Source organism: Anthonomus grandis, chromosome 22, assembly GCF_022605725.1.
Source record: "Anthonomus grandis grandis chromosome 22, icAntGran1.3, whole genome shotgun sequence".
Taxonomy (NCBI): Eukaryota; Metazoa; Arthropoda; class Insecta; order Coleoptera; family Curculionidae; genus Anthonomus; species Anthonomus grandis.
This window is the reverse complement of record NC_065567.1, coordinates 35,381,583-35,403,405: the sequence shown is the minus strand read 5'-3', so window position 1 is coordinate 35,403,405 and position 21,823 is coordinate 35,381,583. Positions and strand designations below refer to the sequence as shown.

Here is a 21,823-nt window from a genome sequence, read left to right as displayed (position 1 = left end):
CTAACCGCCCACCGTTACATTGAAGAAATCCTTCAAGAAGTTGTTGTCCCATTTGCTCCATTCATTGGGAACCAATTTACATTAATGCATGATAATGCTACCTCGCGTTGCACATGTAGTGAGCGAATATCTGGATGAAGTTGGACTCCCAAGATTGGAATGGCCCACATGTAGCCCGGATCTCAACCCAATAGCACATCTTTGAGATCAACTTAAAAGGGCCGTTCGTCGTCGTCCTGTATAATCACAAACCTTGCAAGACTTACGACTAGCGCTGATTGAAGAATATGAGGCTATTCCTCAAGAAAGAATAAGGAACCTTATTCATTCGATGCCGCGAAGACTGCAAGCTGTTATTGCTGCGAGAGGAGGAAATACACGCTATTAAAATTGTTTTTTTTAATTAACTTTATGATATACCTAGTGTTTGTTTCTCCTAATAAAAATACGCTTCAAATCAGCGTTTTAATAAAAAATTTGCAGCTCGTAGCAGAAATGAGATAATGGAATGAATCAAAGATCGAAATGTTTAGAATACATCAAAGATTACAAGGAACAGTATGTAAACAGAATTATCCACCTTCATTTTCCTACAGGGTCTTTTGAAATTACGAGAAAAAACAACAGTTTGTTTTACTCCTGTATAATATAGCCTAATCGAAAAATGCTACTTTACAAAATGATTTTAAAAAATCACAACAAATGTATCTAAAAACTGATGGCAAAATCGTGAGAATCTGATAAAAAATAAAAAATTTATAAACAAACTTGGCCAATATTTCAGGGTGGCGAAATCTTGTGCCGGCGAGTGTATTAGGTCAATCGATCAAATGATAGACTATTTTTATTTACAAGGATTTTTTTCTGTTTACAAGGATTGATTTTGAAGGTTAAATTAGTCCAGGATTATCCCTACGATCAAAATATCACTTGAAGTGTTCTTCTTGTTCTGTTCAATTGATGGCTCTGCTACGAGGCAATTTGCCAGCACGATCTGGAGATTCGGGAAAACCGCCGGATATGTACCCTGTTCCCCGAATCGACACTTTCACTATATTAAATTATCAATCACAACCGAAACTTTTCAATGCACGATGTCGCCTCCCCCACGATGTATCCGACATCATTCGGCCTGGTTACCGGCGTGAATAGGATCGGCTACCACCGGCAAGGGGTTGGGAAGGGTCTGGGAAAGATCCCTTTTTAAAGGATAGGAAGGACGAACAACCACGTGTTGATGGGATGAAGGATAACGCGGAAGTGCGATAGAAACTTTCAAAAAGTTTAATTCTGAAATGCACGTTGTACTAACAGCAAGGGGTAGGAAAGGGTCAAGGAAAGGAATCCGTAGGATTTACACAACCACGTGTTGACTGGGTGAAGGATGACGCGGAAGTGTCAGTTGAAGTGAGTTTAGACGAGGAATTATAGGACATAACCTCTAAATGTTTAAAAGTGTTATTGTTTAAAGATAATAAAAATAACCTAATAATTTATTTTTCAAGGCTTAAGCTTGTCCTCTGTATTTTCTTCTTTATTTTTGTATACAAAAATAAAAACTTCCTAAGCTAACATCCAATTAAATGTCAAACTTGTCATTTTGGTACTTCAAAATAGTCCTCGTGGCGTCATTTGATTCAAGTATTAAATATTTGGTACCCGCGTTGTAAACGTAGCTATTTATTATTAATGGGGATAACAAGTTTATAGTGTTAATAACTTCACTTTCTTAATTAAACGTCTACAAACTGAAGTCGAAAAACTAGAACCGAGAATATCAAACTTTTTTCAATTTTTATTGAAATTAAATGGCACAATGGCACCCAAAACAGAAAGCAAATCAGCAAAACCCAAATTATAAAATTAAGTGTCTCTATCTATCGGAGAGTAAATAAAACAAAATAGCTTGTGTAACGTATAGCAGAATAACATGCCGCGCCATCTTTTAAATAAGCGGACCACCTTACACCAACTCGACGCGTTCCTTTCCTTTCAAAACGGAGATTTTCGGTATCAAGTTGTCAGTCGCTCTGTATTTACCAGAACCAATGCAATAGATAATACCGTGAAAAACCCGGTCTCAGGGTAAAACTGGCAATCCAGCAGCCGGTATAAAATAGAAGTTTCCTGTATTTTTTGGAGGGATTTTATTATTCTATAATTAATTATTTGTTGTGGAGCGGTCGGTGTCGGTGGATGTCGTGGTTAATGGTTATGGAATGAAGTGAGAATTTTATTTATTTGAATGTATTTTACATTTTCTGTATTAAAAAATATATTAGCTTAAGTTACCATGGAGTAGGACGCGAGGGAGATTAGTTTCTTTCATTGAGAAAATTTATGTTAAGAAACTAAAAGGTATAAAGGTGGGTATTACCAGGGTCCATTTAATAATAAATATAAATTATGCCTAATAAATGTTAATAAAACACTTTTCTATTATTAAAGGAAGTGAAATATAAGTAGTAAAGGTATATTTTACAATTACAAGGGTATGAATGCATATATCATCTAATTATTTAAAATAGTCCATACATCTACTTTCTTAATTAGAAATTAGTAGAAACATTTATTAGGATTGTATTTTTTATTGCTGTAGTGTGGATACAAAATAAAACAAAACAATTTAAATGGGGGATAATTTATTCATGGTTTACCCTGTTACAAATACCTGTCTGGCATGCCTTGACAAAAATCATTTCTATTGCTCTATGGTTAAAGAATCAATTTCTAGTTTAGATTCCACCACAGATTCTTCAATTTTTTGGGTAATAAGATTGTATCTGCATACTTGATATTCATCAGAAGATCTCTAAACTTTGGATTCCCAGCGTCAGACATCGAAAAATGGTTCATGTCTAAATACCTCTAATGCCTCAATTTTGCGTTAAGATATTGAGAACCTTTTGTACAATGCAATTCTCAGGTAAAGTTTTTTGCCATAATATTTGTTCCCAACCTAACTTGGAAAGAACATGTTGGAGTCCTTGGCAAGGAATTATATATCTCATTCTCTCTTTAAAGACATTGATGGGATCATATCACTGATACTTTATTTATTTATTTAGTTAATACACAGGATCAACTCCATTACAAAAAATATATATATTTCTGAAAAAGAAATAAAAGCTAGACTACCTAACCGCCAATTACTAATTAACAATAATTATCAGACTTAATCTTAATACCACCTTAATTAAACTGTTTTATAAGTAGTAATCTCTCAAAATCTGAACAATTAACAATGCAAAATTAGCTAAGAAAAAAACAAAATATATTATTATTGATGACAATGATCAAATCTACTTCAAATTATTGATCTTAAACCAAATTTATATCAAAAAAAAAAAACCTACAAACTCTTAATAAGACAAAATGCACTAAGGAAATTCTCAAAACTTCAATTCCAGTACAGTTTATTAGCCTCAAGGTTCTTTTGACAGGCAAGTGCATAGCATAGTTGGTACGATGATGAGGCAAAGAAAACAATCAATTTATCCTCAGATTAGGTTGTGGAATATTAAATGAAATTTTATTAAGTATTTCGGGACAAATCACAAGGCCGTTCAAAAGTTTATAAATAAACATTAAATCATTCTCAGTGCATCTCTTAAGTAAACTTCGCATATTCAGCAAGTTTATTGCTTCATCATAACAATGGTTATTAGGAACTGGAATGTGAAGTTTATAAAGGCAGAATCGTAGAAATTTATTTTGAACTCTCCAGTGCCATACATTTTCATGTTTCAGGAATATCTTATACTGTGCTGACTCGGAGTCATTCTCATTCTAAACACATTTTCAATCATTAAAGAAGATTCGTGAGAGTATTAGCTAAGTTCGGATACCATGAGTATTGCCGCCAGTCTTTTGTAAGACTTGAAATCTTAACATTACCCTCTTTTTATCCTGCAGTGTCTTGTGTATGCCACAAATAACCTCATCTCATTCTCTACTAATAATAGTAATCACAATTATTAGACCAGGCATGGAAATCACATATTGCCTGACTTCTATTGGCTCTGAAGAACTAGAGGAGGCACCAGTTACTTCAGCTTTAAGTTCTTTAATGTGCTTATCATATTAGTGTGTAAATGTATGGCTACTCTGAAAGAATACCTAATAATGATTCAAATTCAAATTTAAAAATGCTTTATTATATAAAAAGTGTGTTAAGCACCCTCATTTAAAAAGCTGCAAGAAAAATAAAATGCAGAATCTGAAATTGTCAAAATGGCAAAACCATCACAAAAAAAATTTAATCAATTTACCAAGACAAACAAATATTAATGTTGAGGCTATCACCAATTAAATGAGTTGCCATAAATAATTCAAAAAAGCAGACACATATGATAAAATGTAGTTGTTGTTGCCAATAAAATAGTCAATATAATAAGAAGCTACTCCATGCAGGAATACCTCGGCAATGATTTTAATGATGTGTATATTGTGTAAACTGTTTCTTTCTGTATTTTATTTAATCTTCAAATCATTTTTGCGATATTGAAATTTGTATACTGCCTTTTTTTATTGTAATTTTGAAAAAAATGTATTACTCTCTTTGATATTTTAAAGCACATTATTGTGTAATATTATGAATAAATATTTGATTTGATTTACCTACAGATTATATTGAGAGCAGAAAGATTGTTATGAAGAAATTTCTCTTATATCACTAATGACCTGTGAAGGTTTGGATGGACTCTATTAAACTCCTTCAACATCTTTCAGATCAAACTGTTGAAGCTTTGACTGAATGTATCAAAAATTATTTTTCTATAGGAGTATTTTCCACATGCCTTAAAACTGCTCTAGTAATTCCACACCCCATCCATAGGGATGATCTTGATAGCCCTTTTAGACCAATTTCTCTTGTATCAACACATTCAAAGAATTTTTCACTTTTTCAGAAAATGGTAAAATCAATTTGTCAGTAGCTCAGTTTGGGTTTCAATTAAACAATAATTTACATTCAAATAGGTTCCTGATGTCTAAAATATACAATTTTCACACATGTCAAGTCAAACTTAAAATCTAATAAACTAAAAAGGAAACATACAATTATATATATTATGATTAAAATTGCACACAGCTTTGAAAGTTTTTAAAATCACAATTATAACATAAACGAAGAACTTTAGAGAATCACAGTAATAACAGCATTTGGACATTAAGTTCCTTTGGTAATCTAATCAAGTATTATTACATAAAACTCACATTGCTGGTAAATAATCTTTTATTACTGTTTTAAAAGTTTCACTTTGCAAATCTCTAATATAACAGGAAAGCTTGTAAAAATACTGTAAACTCAGATCTGCTTTAGGTTTTTTTATTAGGCTGCTGTCAAATGACAAAAGGCTGCTCTTATGTCCTCTCTATGGTGGATTGGATAGTCATATGAAAATTTCAAGGAAAGCTTTTCTCATTTTTTTTCACATGAACAAGACCAGCAAAATGATAAGTCACAGGGAGGGTCAACATTTTCAAAGGTTTCCTTGCAGTCCCCACTGTTGAGTCGAGGTGAATGCCCAAAAATATTTTCAGTCATCCTGGATATGGTTGCTTGGAACTTCTCTGAGGGCAAATATTTATCCTAATGTTTTATCCTAGTGACAGTTCGTTTAGATGAAACCAATCCCTTGCTCTCTTGTAAGCTACTTCAAGAGAAATATCCTGTGTTTTTGTGGTGGTCATCAGCAAACTGAGTATATTCCGGATCACACAGGGGGAGGTCATTAATGAATATTAGGTACAAGATAGGTCCAAACAGGATATCATGGGAGACAATCAAAAGCCATGCTCAAATCTTGTATTTTCACTCTTCAAATTCATCTATAAATGTTTTGAAAAGATCCAGGATAGCCTGGACAAGTACCTCTTCCCTCCCCTAAAGTCAAACTGGCAGTCAAAATATAAGTTGTTCTCAAAGTATGAGGAAATCTGGCTGGCATGTACTTCTCCATCACTTTCAACAAAATAGGAAGTAGATATATGGGGTTTGTTTCATCGTCATTCCAGTTTTCTGAAAACCAGCATTACCACTGCATTTTGAAACATGTTTGACATGTTTGACATTGTTGTCCTATATATTCTTTTCCGAGGAGCTCCAGTGGTTGTATTTTGTGTTGACTTAACTAAGGCATTTAATTGCATTAGTTGTGAGGTACTGATGAGAAACATTGTGGATTCATGGTGGTGGCACTAGTCATACATCTCTTGGAGATCTCACATTGTGTCTACTCAAGGGAAAATGTCAGAAGCTGCCAATATATTGGCTTAATAAATAAATATTCAAATGTTTATTATCAAGCAATATGCAAAGCATTTTTACAAGTCAAAAGTAAAAGTCAAATAAAAAAAAAGCCTAAAATTATAACTAAATTTGGACACTACACTAATAAAATATCCTTATTACTATTGCCATATTTTTTTAAGTTATACAGGGCTTTATTTTTTATGAAGATTTTAGTTCATTCTTTAAAACTGTTGTAGGTGAGGATCCTAACACTTTTTATTCATTTATTCAATCAATATACGGGAAACCCCATTTTACAAAAGATTTGGTTACAATATTAAATAAAGTAAAAGATGTATAATTAACATAATAAAAGTACTTTCACGAACATAATTAGACAGTCTTCAAAACATACACAAGAAATAAACACAATAAGAAAACAATAAATTAAGATATTTGACCCAGTTGATCAATAAATCCAGAGAGTGAGCTTGCAAATGGATCAAGTTCAGGGTGAGGGTTTAAATAGGCAAGACTACAACAGATTGGAGAATGTAAAGAATAGTTGGAGTGACAGATTGGTAAAGCAAACAGTTCATGTCTCCTTAGGGTGCGTGCAGGGACCTTTAAATGAATAACCTTATACATAAAGCTGAGGTCACTTTGAATCCTTCTAGATTCCAACGATTGAAGTCCCAATATTACCTCCATGTCAAGTAGGTTATCCTGCATATTCAACTATTGTAGGAACAGTACCGGGTAAACCTCTTTTGGACTCTTTCAAGTTGCATTTTGTGACAATTATAAAAAGGAGACCAAATGATCGAGGCATACTCTAAATGACTTCTAACTAATGAACAATAAAGTATCTTCAAAGTAGATATAGACATGTCACGACAAGTTCGTAAAACAAAACCTAACATCAGAGAGGCCTTCCCCTCCACAAGATCACAGTGTTCCCCAAATTTGAGCTGAGTATCAAAGACTACTCCTAAATCCTTTATTAAGTCATCAGAACTAAGTACTATGTCATCAATAGTGTATATATATATTATTATTATATGTATATATATATTATTCATTTTATTTTTAAGTCTAGAGAATCCAATTGAGTAGCACTTATTTATATTTAAAGAGAGATCATTCATATTAGCCCACTTTACAAAAGAAGCAAGATTGTGTTGTAAGATATCAGAGTCCCACTGTGACTTAATAACACGGAAAAGTTTCAAATCATCTGCATATGCTAAGTAATCACAGTCAGTTAAACACATTACAAGGTCAGTCAGAAATAAATCAAAAAGCAATGGGGAACAGTGTCCCCCTTGAGGAACTCCAGAAGTCACCAAGATACTTCCAGATTCAGAATCTCCAATCCCAACACGATGCTCACGACCCAGCAGCATGCTTCTAAACCACCTTAGGGATCTTTCACTAAAGCCAAGGGAACTAAGTTTTGCTAGTAATAACTCATGATTGACCCTGTCGAAGGCCTTCGAGAAGTCAGTATAAATTGAATCCACTTGATAACCATTCTCGAAGGCCTCCAGCAAGGCAACCTCATATAAAACAAGATTAGTAGAGGTAGATCTACCACTAATGAACCCATGCTGCCTCTCATCAAACACCCCCCTGCACGCCCACCTAAGCTAATCACATATAATATCATCCAAAATCTCGAAAAGATTGTTATAAAATTTTATGCCATAGTAATTTGGTTCGTTCCATATGGTTTCTTTCCTGGCTCGAGAAAGTCTCAAAGACTCTGCAGTCAAGTTAGCACTGTTATGGGTTGAGTTATGAAGGAATGGACACATGGATACAAAAAAGATTAGGGTTCATCCTTACATAGAGTAGACACTAGTAGAGTAGACAGAGCAATGTCAGCAACCCCAGCTGGACAAAAATCTGAAGGCAATCTCATTTTTTTAGTGTCTTTTCTTAATCCCAATTTTTTAATCTATATAAATTCTTTAACAGATATCTTGCTTGAAAATGGTATGGTGGTTTCTTATGCTGACAACACTGTGGTCATTTTTGTGGGTGAAACTTGAGCAGAGGTGCATGAAAAAACATCATTAGGTTTAAGATTAATCAAAAATTGGCTAGACTCTTTCAAACTTACATTAAATGTTGACAAAACCAATTACATAGCTTTCTCTCTAACAAATGCCAATCGTCCTAATTTTAATAGCATCCAGGTAAATGGATTTGAGAATGAAATAAGAGATGTACAATTTACTAAATATTTAGGAGTATCATTGACCAGAAACTCAAGTGGAAACAACATGTGTTAAGATTAACTAATAACATTAGAAACTTAATTTGGAAATTTTATATGATTAGGGAAATTATAAACGAACAACTTTTGATATGTGTTTACAAAGCTTTTGTAGAGTCTTTACTGAGATATGCTATAATAATATGGGGAAGTTCTTACGAAAATGCATTAAAACCTTTAAAGACAATCCAAAATTATATTCGTAAAATCATTTTTAGAAAGGATAAAGTAGTAGGTATGTTGGTAGGTATGTTCCCAAATAGTAAGATTCCCAATAGTCCTACCAACCTAAGCTCATTTCAGTACCTTAGTGCAAAAATATACAACATTTTGCTAACAGTATGGATGACAGGGAACAGAAAAGCTTTTCATAAGAAATATATCACTTCTGTAGCTAATAATTTCGAAAAGTTTTCAACATTATTCTGAATCATTTTTCTTGATTCAAAGTAATAAAACTTCTTTTTTTTTTTATTCAGTTATCAAGCTAATTAAGTTTTGTTATGAGTTTGAGCAAATAATGCACAACTGTATCTTATTTTAATATTTATCCAGTTTGTTTTTATTTTTGAACTCTTTGTATAATAGTTATTATGGTACATACAGAAATTAGGTTTTCTAGGTACCTAATATAATTACAATAGTAAACATGCACATTTTTGTATAATATAAACATGTAACATGTAACAATTTAATTTTGGTAATATATGAGTATGAGAGTATATGATAAAAAGACTAGTATTTAGAAACCTTCTTTTAAGAGCAACCTTGGTTTATGTTTTACATAGAAAATGAATTGTTTTTTGAGATTCCATACAAACTAAAAATGTAAATTTTTTGCTCATTTAATAAAATTATTAAAAAGAAAAAAAATCATCTCTGTATCTGACTTCTCAGAATTGTGACACAGTTCCTCTGTAAGCCAAAAATCATCTCTCCATTCATATGTTTTGTACAGTATAATGTTGCCACCCCTCCAGAAGTTTATTATATCATTTATATGAATAAGAAAGAGGATTAGGTCTAGGATGCATCCTTAGGGTACATCCAGGGGTACCAATGCCTCTTGGGAGTTCTAGGATACATATTGCTCCTTTTAGATAGGTAAGAATCTACCAGCCTATCACATGGACATGCAAGCAGTGATAAGGAGCTTTTGGAGATGGTTGGTGAATATTTGGCTGAAATCAGGGGATGGTGTGATTCCAACAGTTTATTGTTAAATATTTTCAAAACTAATGTGTTGGAGCTTCATTGCTCCTTGAATAATACCTGGATAGGCAGAGTAGTGGCAGGTTTTTGGGAGTACACATTGATAATAACCTAAAGTTTAACACACACATAGTTAATCTCTCCAAGAAGCTTCCCTTAGCTTGTTTTGCTTTGTGTTTAATTACTAATGACTTGCCCTATGAGACAGCATGCATTGCTTAATTTGCTTTAGATTATTTGTAACTTCATCATGGAAGCAACACCATCTGGGGTTATTGTGCCCAATCATTTTTACAAGAGAGGGCAGTGAGGTATTTGGCTATAGTGGAGCTAAGAGAACACTATAAGTCATTGTTTATTTCCCAGGGTATTTTAACTCTTTCTTCAATCATAATTTCAAATCTCTGTGCTTAACTCATAACCACAAACTTTTGTTATTGCCCTCTTCAAATCTGCACAGTCACAACACCAGATACAAATTTGGGTATATGCTGAAGAAAATGTACAAACACTGCCTCTAAGCATGAAAAGCCTTGATTCTCGTTGTAAATATAGACAAAGAGTGAAAAACGTTTAATTATCCTGTGCATCTTTTTACTGTGGAGGAAAACTTTCAAACTGTGTTGCTACTGTTGCATAATTAGTGTATCTGAGTGAAAAGTATTGTTCATATATTGTTGAAAAAAATCTTTGATAATAAATCTTTTATTTGTTTGATTTAAATAATATATTGATTTCCTGTATACAATTCTTACTCTATTCGGGAATAGCTGCAAAATAGGGACATGTTTGTCAAAACTACATATCAGATCATTCACTTACATAGACAAAACAAATGTATCAGAATTGTCCAAGATCAAATCCATGAGGAAATCTCGAAAAACTATTTTATATTTGTATATTTTAAATACAATATAATTATTTGAAAAGTATTTATAAATAAAGTAAAAGTTATACAATACGGTTTGCAGCCAGATGATTTTCTGTCAAGTCAAATATTTTTATTAAAAAAAAATTGTGTGACAACAAAATATTGTAAACCCATTCACCTACAAAGAAGCATCACAAAAAAGCAATAATACTTCCTGTCCTTAGTTAAAATGAGAAAAAAGTCTTAAAATACAATATGTTGTTTTATATATATAAAAAAAAGAAAAGCTTGTTTATAATAATTACATTAACATCTATAAATCAAAGTACACAAAGTTAAAAATATAAATAGGCTATTTTAAAGATTTTAAATAAGATTTACAATAAATCAGTAATTATTAAGAAACTTTTTAGAGCACCAACTAAAATTTATGACAGTGGGTAATTAAAAATGCTTCGGTCATCCTCCACTAAATTTATTTCAAAATTAATAATCCTACATGTTTCGGACATATAACATTTCCATCATCAGGGATACAAATTGAGGGTTTTCGTCAATACATATTAAAGATATAGTGCCTCTGGCAAAGTCAAAAGGTTAAAACAACTAACAATGAATAAAAGTGGCATATTAAGATGCATGAGAATGGGACTAAAACTGGATCTACACAGACTAAAATCACATGATTACAACACTACGATAATTGTTATGTAAACCTTTAATATAATAAAAAATAAATATAATTGTTATGTTTTAACCTTTTGACCTTGCCGGAGGCACTATATCTTTAATATGTATTGACAAAAACCCTCAATTTGTATCTCTGATAATGGACATGTAGGATTATTAAATTTTAAATAAATTTAGTGGAGGATGACCGAAGCATTTTTAGTTACCCATTAACATATTAACTCCACTGCAAGTATGAACTATTTCTTCAACTTTAAAATTTATGATCAAAAATTGACTATTTTACAATTAATTTTTTTAAATTTTGTGCTTTAAAATAGTTACAATTGAGTTCTCATTTCAATCTATCAGGAGACTTAATAAAAAATATTACAGATAAATAAGTAGGTGCCCTCTATGTAGCAGTGAGCCTGTGAGTTGGAAAATTGAGGTCTGCAAACAAGTTGAAATATTGTAGTGTGGTTTATACTCTAGAAATTGATTTCTTTTGCCTATTTTTGTGCAACAAATGCTCAGTTCGCATCAACAGTCTTGTCCCAGAAGATTATACCATTTTTGAGCATAGAGTAAATGCTTGCAAAATAGACAACCTTGAGGTGTTCTATATTTTTAGGTATTTCATTATTACTTTTAGGGAGGAACACACTGTACTGACTCTTCTGCATATTCACCAAATGCTCAGTTTCTGAGCGATATGAATGCCTCAGAATGTTGTACTTTTTGCCAGCTGTACATCTTTATTATTAATTAAAACCTGATTAGAAATCTCTGTGTTTCTTTGTTTGCTATGAAAACAGGCAAAATTGCATTTTTCATTGCGGTTTTGCATCTATCTGAGGAGATGTGCTGCTATTGTCAAAAAATTTGAGTTGTGAGCCAAATTTACAAGGTAGGTAGATCATCATAGGATTGATCAAGTTATTTACATAAAAATAAAAAGAATTGGTCTCATGACAGTGCTCTGGGCAATGGTGTGGTAAAGAGTACCCCTTCCTCTAAAAAGGACTCCCTTTCATTCCTCGAAATAACTATTTTTTGCCACCTGTCAACTATGTATGAACTCTATCCATTTGAAAGCTGACCCATGTATCCCATACCTCTTCAATTTGTCAAGTATCACTAGATGGTTTATTCTATCAAAGGTAAAAACGTTGGTAATATACTGATGGGTCTTTTTATCCCCTTTCTCATTCAAAGGTTTTACCAAGCTAATTATTAACTGATGAGGACAAGTGCTCTACTTATGTGACTCACAGGCTTGGCACAAAGTTTTAACAAAATTGCTGAAATCTCATCATAATCTTGTTTTTCAATTTTCAGATTAAAATTTTAACTGGTTTCACTGGCACTAAAAAGAACAAACTTGTTGTTGAATCGAATGTTGCAAGAAAAGGTTTTTTGTTCTTGATTATTCTCTTTTTTCCATAAAACTGCTATTCAGGATCTCTTTTGTAATTTTTGTATTATTCTTGCTAAATATATAAAGACTTTTTATATCTATTAAAGCCTTCATATACTCCTATGTACGCCTCTCTTAATAAACTTGCAAGTCATAACTGGCACTCAAAACTGAAAATATTATGGCAAGAATATAGCGCAGATAAAACATTAAACAAAAAAATCGTTAAAATGGTAATCCTGGTAATCTTAAATTAAATAGGTAATTTTTCAGTTCATTTATATAGAGGGATTTTAAAGCTCTACAGCTTTCCCTTTTATTCTCAAAAAATTAATGAAGTACTTGATAAAGCATTTAATTTAGTAAAATGTGTCTCAATAACATACACATCAATAATATTAATTCCTTGCTTATATCTACTACTGACCTATCACTTAATTCAGATCACAATAGTATGTTATTCAATCACAAACTAACTATCATACGCTAGGATAAACTATAGGGTTTTAATATTAAAATCAGTCAATCTAGAGACCTTTTTTGCTTAATTAAAAGTCTAAAAAACTTAATACTCTTATCATTTGACAAACACATATCCAAAACATTGCCAAAGTGGTACCAATTTACAAAAATTAGAGAACATAAATTGAGCAATTATAGACCAATACCAACCTTACTTTCTAAAATATTTGAGTGGGCCTTCAAAAATACAAATTTATAACCACTTTTGAAGATATGACTTTCAGGGACAATTTGGCTTCGGGAGTAATAAATCTACAGTGCTGGCAATAAACCATCTTGTATGTACATAAAAACATTTGAATCTCTTACATTGTTTTTGAATTGGGAAAGGACATGTATGTTGTGTTTCTTTGAAGTCTTTACTTACTTCCTACCATAGTTACTTTGCCTTGACAATAACTTATGCCATTCTGGAATGAGACAGATATTGTACCCAAGCACACAAGATGTGCAAGATGTCATGCAGAGAAAATGTGTGAGGATTGTGGGATACAGGGATGACAGTTGTCAGATCTTTGTACAGCTTTGGTTGCTGACTCTGCTTGGTGTGTTCATGCTAGAATGTCTACTGTATGCTAAGAAAAATTCCAAGCCTTTGGTTTACCCATGCATCCATTCACCCAAACTTAGAACTTCAGAACTTTTGAGACTTTCTTAAGCCAAAAATAGTATGGCATAACATTCTATCCCCTAATGTTAAAATTCTCAGATAAAGCAGTTTTAAAGAGCAAATTGAAATCTTATACAAAGTAATGCCTTCTATATCTTTAAAGAATTTGTAAGTATAAATGCATGAAAATTTTATTGTTTTATAGTATGTTTCTAAATATTTGTTGACAAAATGTATGCTAGTATATGTCAAAAATCCATATTATGTAATAGTTTAGCCTAATTTTTGAAATTCATCTTTCCTTAATTATCATCTAATTTGTAAAAATTAATATTTTTTTATCAATAAACATTTGAATTTAAGTATGCACTAATCTTCTTTCTGCTCTCAATTCTGACTAAATTGATAATATGTGTTTTGATGTAGGTAACTTTAACTTTTCGTTAGGATATTTTAAATAAAATTGAAATGGAAAATGAAATTTTTGTAACAAATTACCTTATTGCTCCTTTTTGAGACAAAAATGCTCATTTAAACTGTGACCCTGCAAAATCTGAAACTTCTGAATTACAGGCCCTGGTCTACCGTTCGGGATGCTAGAAACAAGCATAGTAACAACATAATTCATGTTTAACTCATTGCGATATTCCACACACACACCTTAAATATTTGATTTCTTGAGACAATAGTACTTCTTCAAAAGTAGTTTTTTTTTAGTACTTCATGTTCTATTATATTTAACGATTTGGGCATGCAATTTTGGAGTTTTTAATACTATGGAACAAGAAATTTAACTTCGATATTTAAAACCTTTTTATGAGATTAAAACAACTGTTCAGCATAGAGCAAGTATTCATCAATTGACTAATTCAAGTATATGCACTTCATGGTGCCTCAAAATATTGTCAATAGGGTTCTTCTGACACTTTGAAAGTGCAACTGTAGATATTTTTTCTATTTTTTATCATTATTAGCAAAGAAGTCAGCAATGATATTAAATTCTTGAGTAAGATTTCCAATGACTCATTAATATTTCTCTTAGATCATTAGGCACAATTAAAAAAATATAAAATTCATTTTACACAAATTTTCAGAAAATAAAACACATTTAATTAAAAAAGATGGGGATCACTGGGCTGTTACCTTATTTGGAAAAAGCTACAAGGCCATGTCACATTAGCGAATTTAGAGGTTGCACAGTGGCAGTCGATTCATACTGTCTGCTCCACAGAGGTGCCAATGCTTGTGCCGAACAGCTGGCAAGGGGCGAAGATAGCAGACTGTAAGTTTTTTTTATTTTAATCTAGTATCCTATTTGCTTATAGAAGAATCCATTAATATTTTAAGAGGAAAAGTAAATTTTCGCTTTTCTTACAATATTCTTCTGGTTTCAGATATGTTGATTATTGCGTAAAATTCATTAATATGCTTCTAAAATACAACATCCATCCTATATTGGTGTTTGATGGACAAAACTTGCCAGCTAAAGCCCAAACTGATGCCAAAAGACGTGAATCTCGCAAAAAAGCTAAACAAAGAGCAGCTGAATTATTGAAACTGGGAAAGAGTGAAGAAGCTCGCACATATTTAAAACAATGCATAGATATTACTCCTAAAATGGCGCATAATCTTATTAAAGAATGTCATACAATGAATGTAGATTGTATAGTTGCGCCATATGAATCTGATGCTCAAATGGCATTTTTGAACATCAAAGGTATCGCTGACTGCGTTATCACTGAAGATTCTGACTTGGTTTTATTTGGCTGTTCCAAGGCATTGTATAAATTAGACTTAAGTGGCCAAGGACGTTTAGTGGAGGCGGAAAAAATAAATCTCGCAATGAAAATGAGACCTGATCAGTATACATTTGAAAAATTTAGATATATGTGCATACTATCTGGCTGTGATTATATTAGTAGCCTAAGTGGCATAGGACTTAAGAAAGCAGAAAAGTTTATAAAACTAACCGTTGAAACAAACCCAGAAATAGTAAGTCATTTCTTTTAGTTGTGATAAGATTAATATTTTTTTAAATATTAATTTATTTTGTAGTTTCTTGATAAAATACCAAGATACTTGAACATGAAACACTTGGAAGTAACAAGGGAGTATAAAGAAGAATTCCTTATAGCAAACGCCACATTTCTTCATCAAGTGGTGTACAACCCATTTGAAAGAAAACTTGTACATTTAACTGATCCAGATATTCGTGGAACTAAGCCGGCGTACTTAGTTAACGCGGGCGTTTTAGAGAACAACATTAGGGCAACTCAAGTTGCTTTAGGAAATCTAAATCCATATAATTTTGAGCAGTATGATGATTGGCATCCTTCCAAGGTAAGTCCACATCTTTATATTTTTTAAGGGGCAAAATTTGATCTAAAAGATAAACTCATTGAATTTATATAAGGAAGAGGCACAACTTTACTCCTGGATAGGAATGGATTGCAAAAATTGGTTTCAAATTTTAGTATCTTAACTTTAGAGTACAGTAGGACACATTTCTATTGCACAATTTTTTTCCTTCTGTTATACTATTGGAAATTTAACTTATCAATATTTATTAGACTATAATAGAATATTATTTTTGAAATATATTTGATAATCAACCAGTATTGCAATAGTTAGATGGGCTGAGTTTTGTGTTTTGAAATACTTGAAAAAGCCAAAACTAAGTAACAAACATTTCTACTTTAGGTACCTAACCATAGCATTTGGTCCAAGGTATACCAAAAACGAATATCTGCAACAAAACAGAAACAATTACAGAAGGATGTTCTCGAAAATTTCGTCAAGGGAAAGAATGTCAAATCTAAATCCAGCGAAGAAGCTGAAGAAGAAGAAGTTGAGGTGGAACAGGACCTGTCTATGTACTTGAAGAAACCTGCAACTAAAGAGAATATGGATACAAAAACAACCGCCAAGGAAGACAACGTTGAAATAAAATCACGATCACCATTATCATTAAAAAATCCGTTTTTTAAAAACAAGCTTAGTAAATTTCCCAAATCAAAGTCATGCGATACTTTAATAGTAAAAAGTAGGTTTTTTGAGGATAGCGTCTTTACCATTCTCGAACCCTCAAACAATGAAACAATTTCGCCTGACAACGAAAACTCGGAAAATATCACTAAGAATTTTTATCATCTGCGGGTTGCACCTATTGCAAATGATGAGGAGATTATTCAGGAAAAAAGTGCTGCTGTTACTAGCATCTCCAATTTTGCGTTTAAAATAGAGTGTACAGATAAGGCAATGACTATTGAAAGATGTGGTCCTCCTACACCGACCTCAGAACTTAAGGTTAAAGAAAATCAGAAAAATTCCTCTGGTAATGAGGACAGTATCGAGATATTTAAAATACGGAATTCATTGAAAATAGAACCTGCAGATGAGGACAAAGATTTGTCCTTTGGGACGTACTCCAGTATCAAAGTTAATAAGGAACCTGAAACAATTTTCGAGGGTACAGAGGAAGAGGAGATACTAGTGGAACCTGATGTAGAAACTGTTGCAAACAATTCGGCACTATCAAATAAATTGGGTGAAAATTTTTCCAAATCAGGGATTGATTTGCTTGGCGAGATACATGATGGTATTATTATGATTGACAGCGATGATGACAGCATTCAACAACAGCATTCGCAGGTAATAATTTTATTTTCCTTTTTTTTTCAGGTAAATGCTTTAAATGTGTTGAATGAAACTTTTGTATTTCATTTCTATCTGTTGAAGTTACATTATTATATTATTCATTATGTTTATTTTTTTTTATATGCATGGCAAATTACTACAAATGTGGTAGTACTTTTTATTATAATTTCATTGATATGTCTTTTGATCACCTTCATTTTAATTAAGGATTTCAGGTACAGGAGATAGATACGTCATTGCTCTTAGAAAGTTTAAACTGTTTATTTGAAATGCAATTATGTATTTAAAAGAAAGTAAAAACTACTTTGTCAAGTAATTAAATAAGCAGCCTATACGAAAACAAAATAAGTATGTTGGTAGTTTAAATTGACTTTCTTTAACCTCTTCATTCATTCTTTTTACCACATTATGATTTAACCTAAAAAAATACTGTTTTTTTTTTTCACTTCATTGATATTTTTTTAGATACCACTTTCCCCAGAGCAACCGACCAAAAAGCGTAAACTGAACAATCGAAAGAGTAAACAAACATCTTTACACTCTTTTTTTCATACTATAAAAAAACAGTAGTGAGATTTTTCCTAAGTCATTTTAGTATTAAGTATTTTTAAGAGATATCATATATACAGTGTGGCCTGAATTGGTTATACATGTATGAGTATCTTAAAAACTCTTAGAGATAAAAAATTAGTTAACTGGGGAAAGTTGTAGGGTATTCAATTGCCAATCCAATGCCGCTTTGAGAATAATTTTTTTATCTTTTTTCGTTTTTGAAATATTTTGAAAAAATCAAAAAGTTATATTTTCAAAAAATGCTGTTTTTTTACTGGGACAACTTTTTAAGAGCAATGCATCTCTGCATTCAGTTTTTATTTTTGACGCTTCAAAAAATTCTTTATTTTTATGTCAAAAAATTACAAAATTCATTTTTTACGAGTTACGAGTACATGAAGGCCTTTTGCCTACATAACTATTGTTCTATCGATGTTGACGTAATTACTAACTTTTCTTTACTATTACATTATTTTAGGTAATCTCTAAATAACACAACATACTACTTGTAATTATATTATTAACCTAGAAGTATTAATTTTTATTTTTCATATAAGTTGGTAAAACTCATTAGAGAGTATGGGTCGTGTTGGACCCAGTTGGGCAGATAAGTATGCAATTTTACCTTATAAGCAAAGTAATAAGACATGTTTCAAAACCAATATATTTGTTCTGTATAAAAAATCAACAATTGCAAAAAAATTATTGTTAGTGATATAATATAAATCATTTGTCATGTAGAGCTACCATACAGTGCTGACAGGCCGTTACTGTTTTATTTTTACTCAACTTACATCTGCGTCTTGTCTGGTTTGTCAATATCAAATGTTGTTCTTGCCTGCGTGTTTCAGGACTTACGAAATAATGTGTTGGACTTGTGGATGGGGGTTGCTTACCATATTTTTGCAAAATCGCTACGAGCGCTGTTCTTTGAAGTTCTAACCAACAAGTTTTTCACCATTTTTTTTTTTTGACAAAATCCAAAAGTTGCTCATAGACACATCAACTAACCAAAATAAAATAGGAATATACCACCCATCCGATAATTCGCAATATTGCTATCCACCTGGTCTACACCACCCATGAATTTGTTGTAAAAACGTAGTGCTTGATTGATTTCAATCTTTTTTTTTTCTTTTGACGAATATCGTTTAGCTTTTCGTTTGGGATCGACCCCATATTCATTGGACAACATTGTTACGATTACGATTGTTACTCTTCCTGATCAACACAACTTTCATACAGCCTTCTATCTTCCTTTTTCATTGAAAAGAGTATTTTAGTGGACACTTATCAGTTCGGTTTTCTCTTACCGTGCCGGTAGCACCAAATCCCATAAACTTGATACCATCAAATGTATTTTTTAATATGTTTGCAAAATTGGTAACAACCGATTCACCCAGCCCAAGGTGCGCCCTATTTTGATCATCAAAGTTCACACAATAGAGCTCAAAGCAATGACCCATGCCTTGTAACCGAAACGAATAGGTTTTCCCCGTATAAACTGTTTACAATCATTTCTACCAAAATATAGGATCATTGACTCATCAATAGACAGTATGAACTAACCGGGGCATACCGTAGAAACAAGTTGTTCTGTTAAAATCACACATCATTTCGTACTTGTTCTTTAGGTACTATAGCTCTCACAGCCGAAATATCTCTTCCAAAAGATTAAAATACTTTTGATCCGTTAGTGTATGGTTATAAATAACTGGCTCTGTAAGGTGATTATCTAAAAGCAAATTATAACAATTAAAAATAATTCTTTGAACTGAGTGATTAACTTATACATACCACACCACTTATTAAATCCAAATCTTAGTTGTAGCCTACGTTCAGCCACCCCATGATGATTCTCAATCGCCCAAAAATGACGATTATGTCTGTTAAATATACTTAGCAATTACTTAATATTATAGTAATAGTAAAGAAAAGTTAGTAATTATGTAATCATCGATAGAACAATAACTAGGAAGTTAATAGTAATTGACTGTACGACAAAATGTCTCTGTAGTCATGGCCAACCAAGCGAAAAATAAATTTTGTCATTTTTTGACATAAAAAAATATTTTTATAAAGTGTCATAAGAAAAAAATAACTTGATAATGCATGCATTGCGCTTAAAAAGTTGTCCTAATAATGTGTTTACAATTCTAAAACGCAACTTTTAGATTTTTTTAAAACATTTCAAACACAAGAAGATAAAATCGTTTCCAAAGCGGCATTGGATTGGCAATTGAATACCGTATAACTTTTCCCATTTAACCAATTTTCTATCTCTTATAGTTTCCAAAATACCAATAAGTGTATACGCAATTCGAGCTACACTGTATATAATTTATTTGTTTGTTTTTTTTTGTGATGTGCATCTTTTTTAGGAGTTTTTTACTAGAAACTAAAAAAGTTGTTAAAGTCTTGAATTCATGTTATTTTATTATTTTTTTAAAGACCTGACTGTTTTAGAGTTCCATTTTTTGTACCGTTTTTAATTATAATTTTATTTTTTTAGCATAGAAAAGTTATTTGATAACGATTTATAACATTTGTTACCATGAAAATAAAAAAGTTTTAACCTAGTTTGTTTGTTTTGTTTTAAAAATGCCTATTAAAAAATAACAGAAGTTATGGAATAACAGAGTTATGGAAATACTATTAAGTGGTCTGAAAACTGGTTAAAAGATCTCACTTACTTTCTTTTTACTTGGATACATGTATCAAAAAAATTGTTAAGTAAACCGCCAATATATACATATTTTTATCGCCAATAAATTAAGAGGATAGTAAACGAAAAAACTGATTGGTAAAACAATGCTTTATTTAGCCACAACTGAGTTTTAACTCGGTAGTTACTATTTATAACAAATCTAATTTATTCTAGATACGTTCGAATGTTTTTCATTAAAGCAAGATAGGCACAGCAGGCTTTTCTTCACAATCTGCATAAAATGTGGACACTGGTAACTTTCTTGAACGCCTCCCTGTCATAGTAGTTCTAAAAGTCTTGGTAACATTTTACGCAGTTTCTTCGACGTTTTCCTCCTGCTCTGCTTCAAAGGTATAAACTCTTTTGGGGGTATTAGTCGTAATATTTTGACTTATTATTTCATTATCTTTGGTAAGCGCAAATGCTAACTTCCTGAATTGGCGCATGGTAAGGTTGCCTTTTAATGTATTTACTTCGTTAAAAAGGATACGCGAGTTTACAATTACTGCACCAAATAATAGTTCAAATTCAGTTTTTTGGTACCACTTTGCGGTTACCTTTTTGTAGAACGGTATAATATGATAACATTTGGCGACTTAAATTAACACTTTTTTTATTGATTGCGTGATTATAGTCAATAATGTACTTTGACTTTAAGACTGACTGTTTCTGTTTTTCTTTCCTGTGTCATGCATAGGTATATGCATCATGGTCTCGTCTATTTGAAATCATAAGAACTGGACGTTTATCTTGACACTTAATAATTTTAATTCCACTTCGATTATGAACTCCTATAACCTGTTTTTTTTTAGCTTAGCTAACATTTTTTGAGCTACTAATTGCCTAGTTTGAACTTAATGTTCCGCAATAAAAGGTTTTTCTATACTGTAACTTTTTAATAAGCGGACTACTAGAATAAGAATTATCTGCATAGAATTCGCGACAAGTATCTAGATACTTTTCCATCATAATTACCTTTACCCCATGAGAATCATTCGTATTATCATTTTGTGTCGTTTCCTTTTCATAATAAATTCGGATGTTTATAGTATAACCTTCTAATGTACAAAGTTCATACATTTTAACA

General features: G+C 31.9%; 1 protein-coding gene across 2 annotated transcripts; it reads left to right on the top strand.

Annotated features, from left to right (window-relative positions):
• The first annotated feature begins 2,039 nt into the window (after positions 1-2,039).
• LOC126748855 (exonuclease 1) lies at positions 2,040-20,599 on the top strand. 2 transcript variants are annotated; one of them, XM_050458364.1, is made up of 7 exons: positions 2,040-2,224; positions 2,283-2,366; positions 14,915-15,102; positions 15,215-15,812; positions 15,876-16,160; positions 16,521-17,471; positions 17,943-20,599. In XM_050458364.1, exons 3-7 carry the CDS (start codon positions 14,942-14,944, stop codon positions 18,045-18,047), a joined length of 2,100 nt encoding a protein of 699 aa, XP_050314321.1. In that variant the 5' UTR covers positions 2,040-2,224; positions 2,283-2,366; positions 14,915-14,941; the 3' UTR covers positions 18,048-20,599. The 2 variants fall into 2 exon arrangements, with proteins under 2 accessions (XP_050314321.1, XP_050314322.1); XM_050458365.1 differs by lacking the exons at positions 2,040-2,224; positions 2,283-2,366 and adding an exon at positions 12,001-12,178.
• The last annotated feature ends 1,224 nt before the right edge of the window (positions 20,600-21,823 follow it).

Bases quoted from the DNA above. Each gene is read 5' to 3' on its own strand.
- LOC126748855 (XM_050458364.1), top strand. From the start codon at position 14,942: ATGGGGATCACTGGGCTGTTACCTTATTTGGAAAAAGCTACAAGGCCA. The intron at 15,813-15,875 runs GTAAGTCATTTC...TTTATTTTGTAG, and splicing joins TTGAAACAAACCCAGAAATA to TTTCTTGATAAAATACCAAG. The intron at 16,161-16,520 runs GTAAGTCCACAT...TTTCTACTTTAG, and splicing joins ATGATTGGCATCCTTCCAAG to GTACCTAACCATAGCATTTG.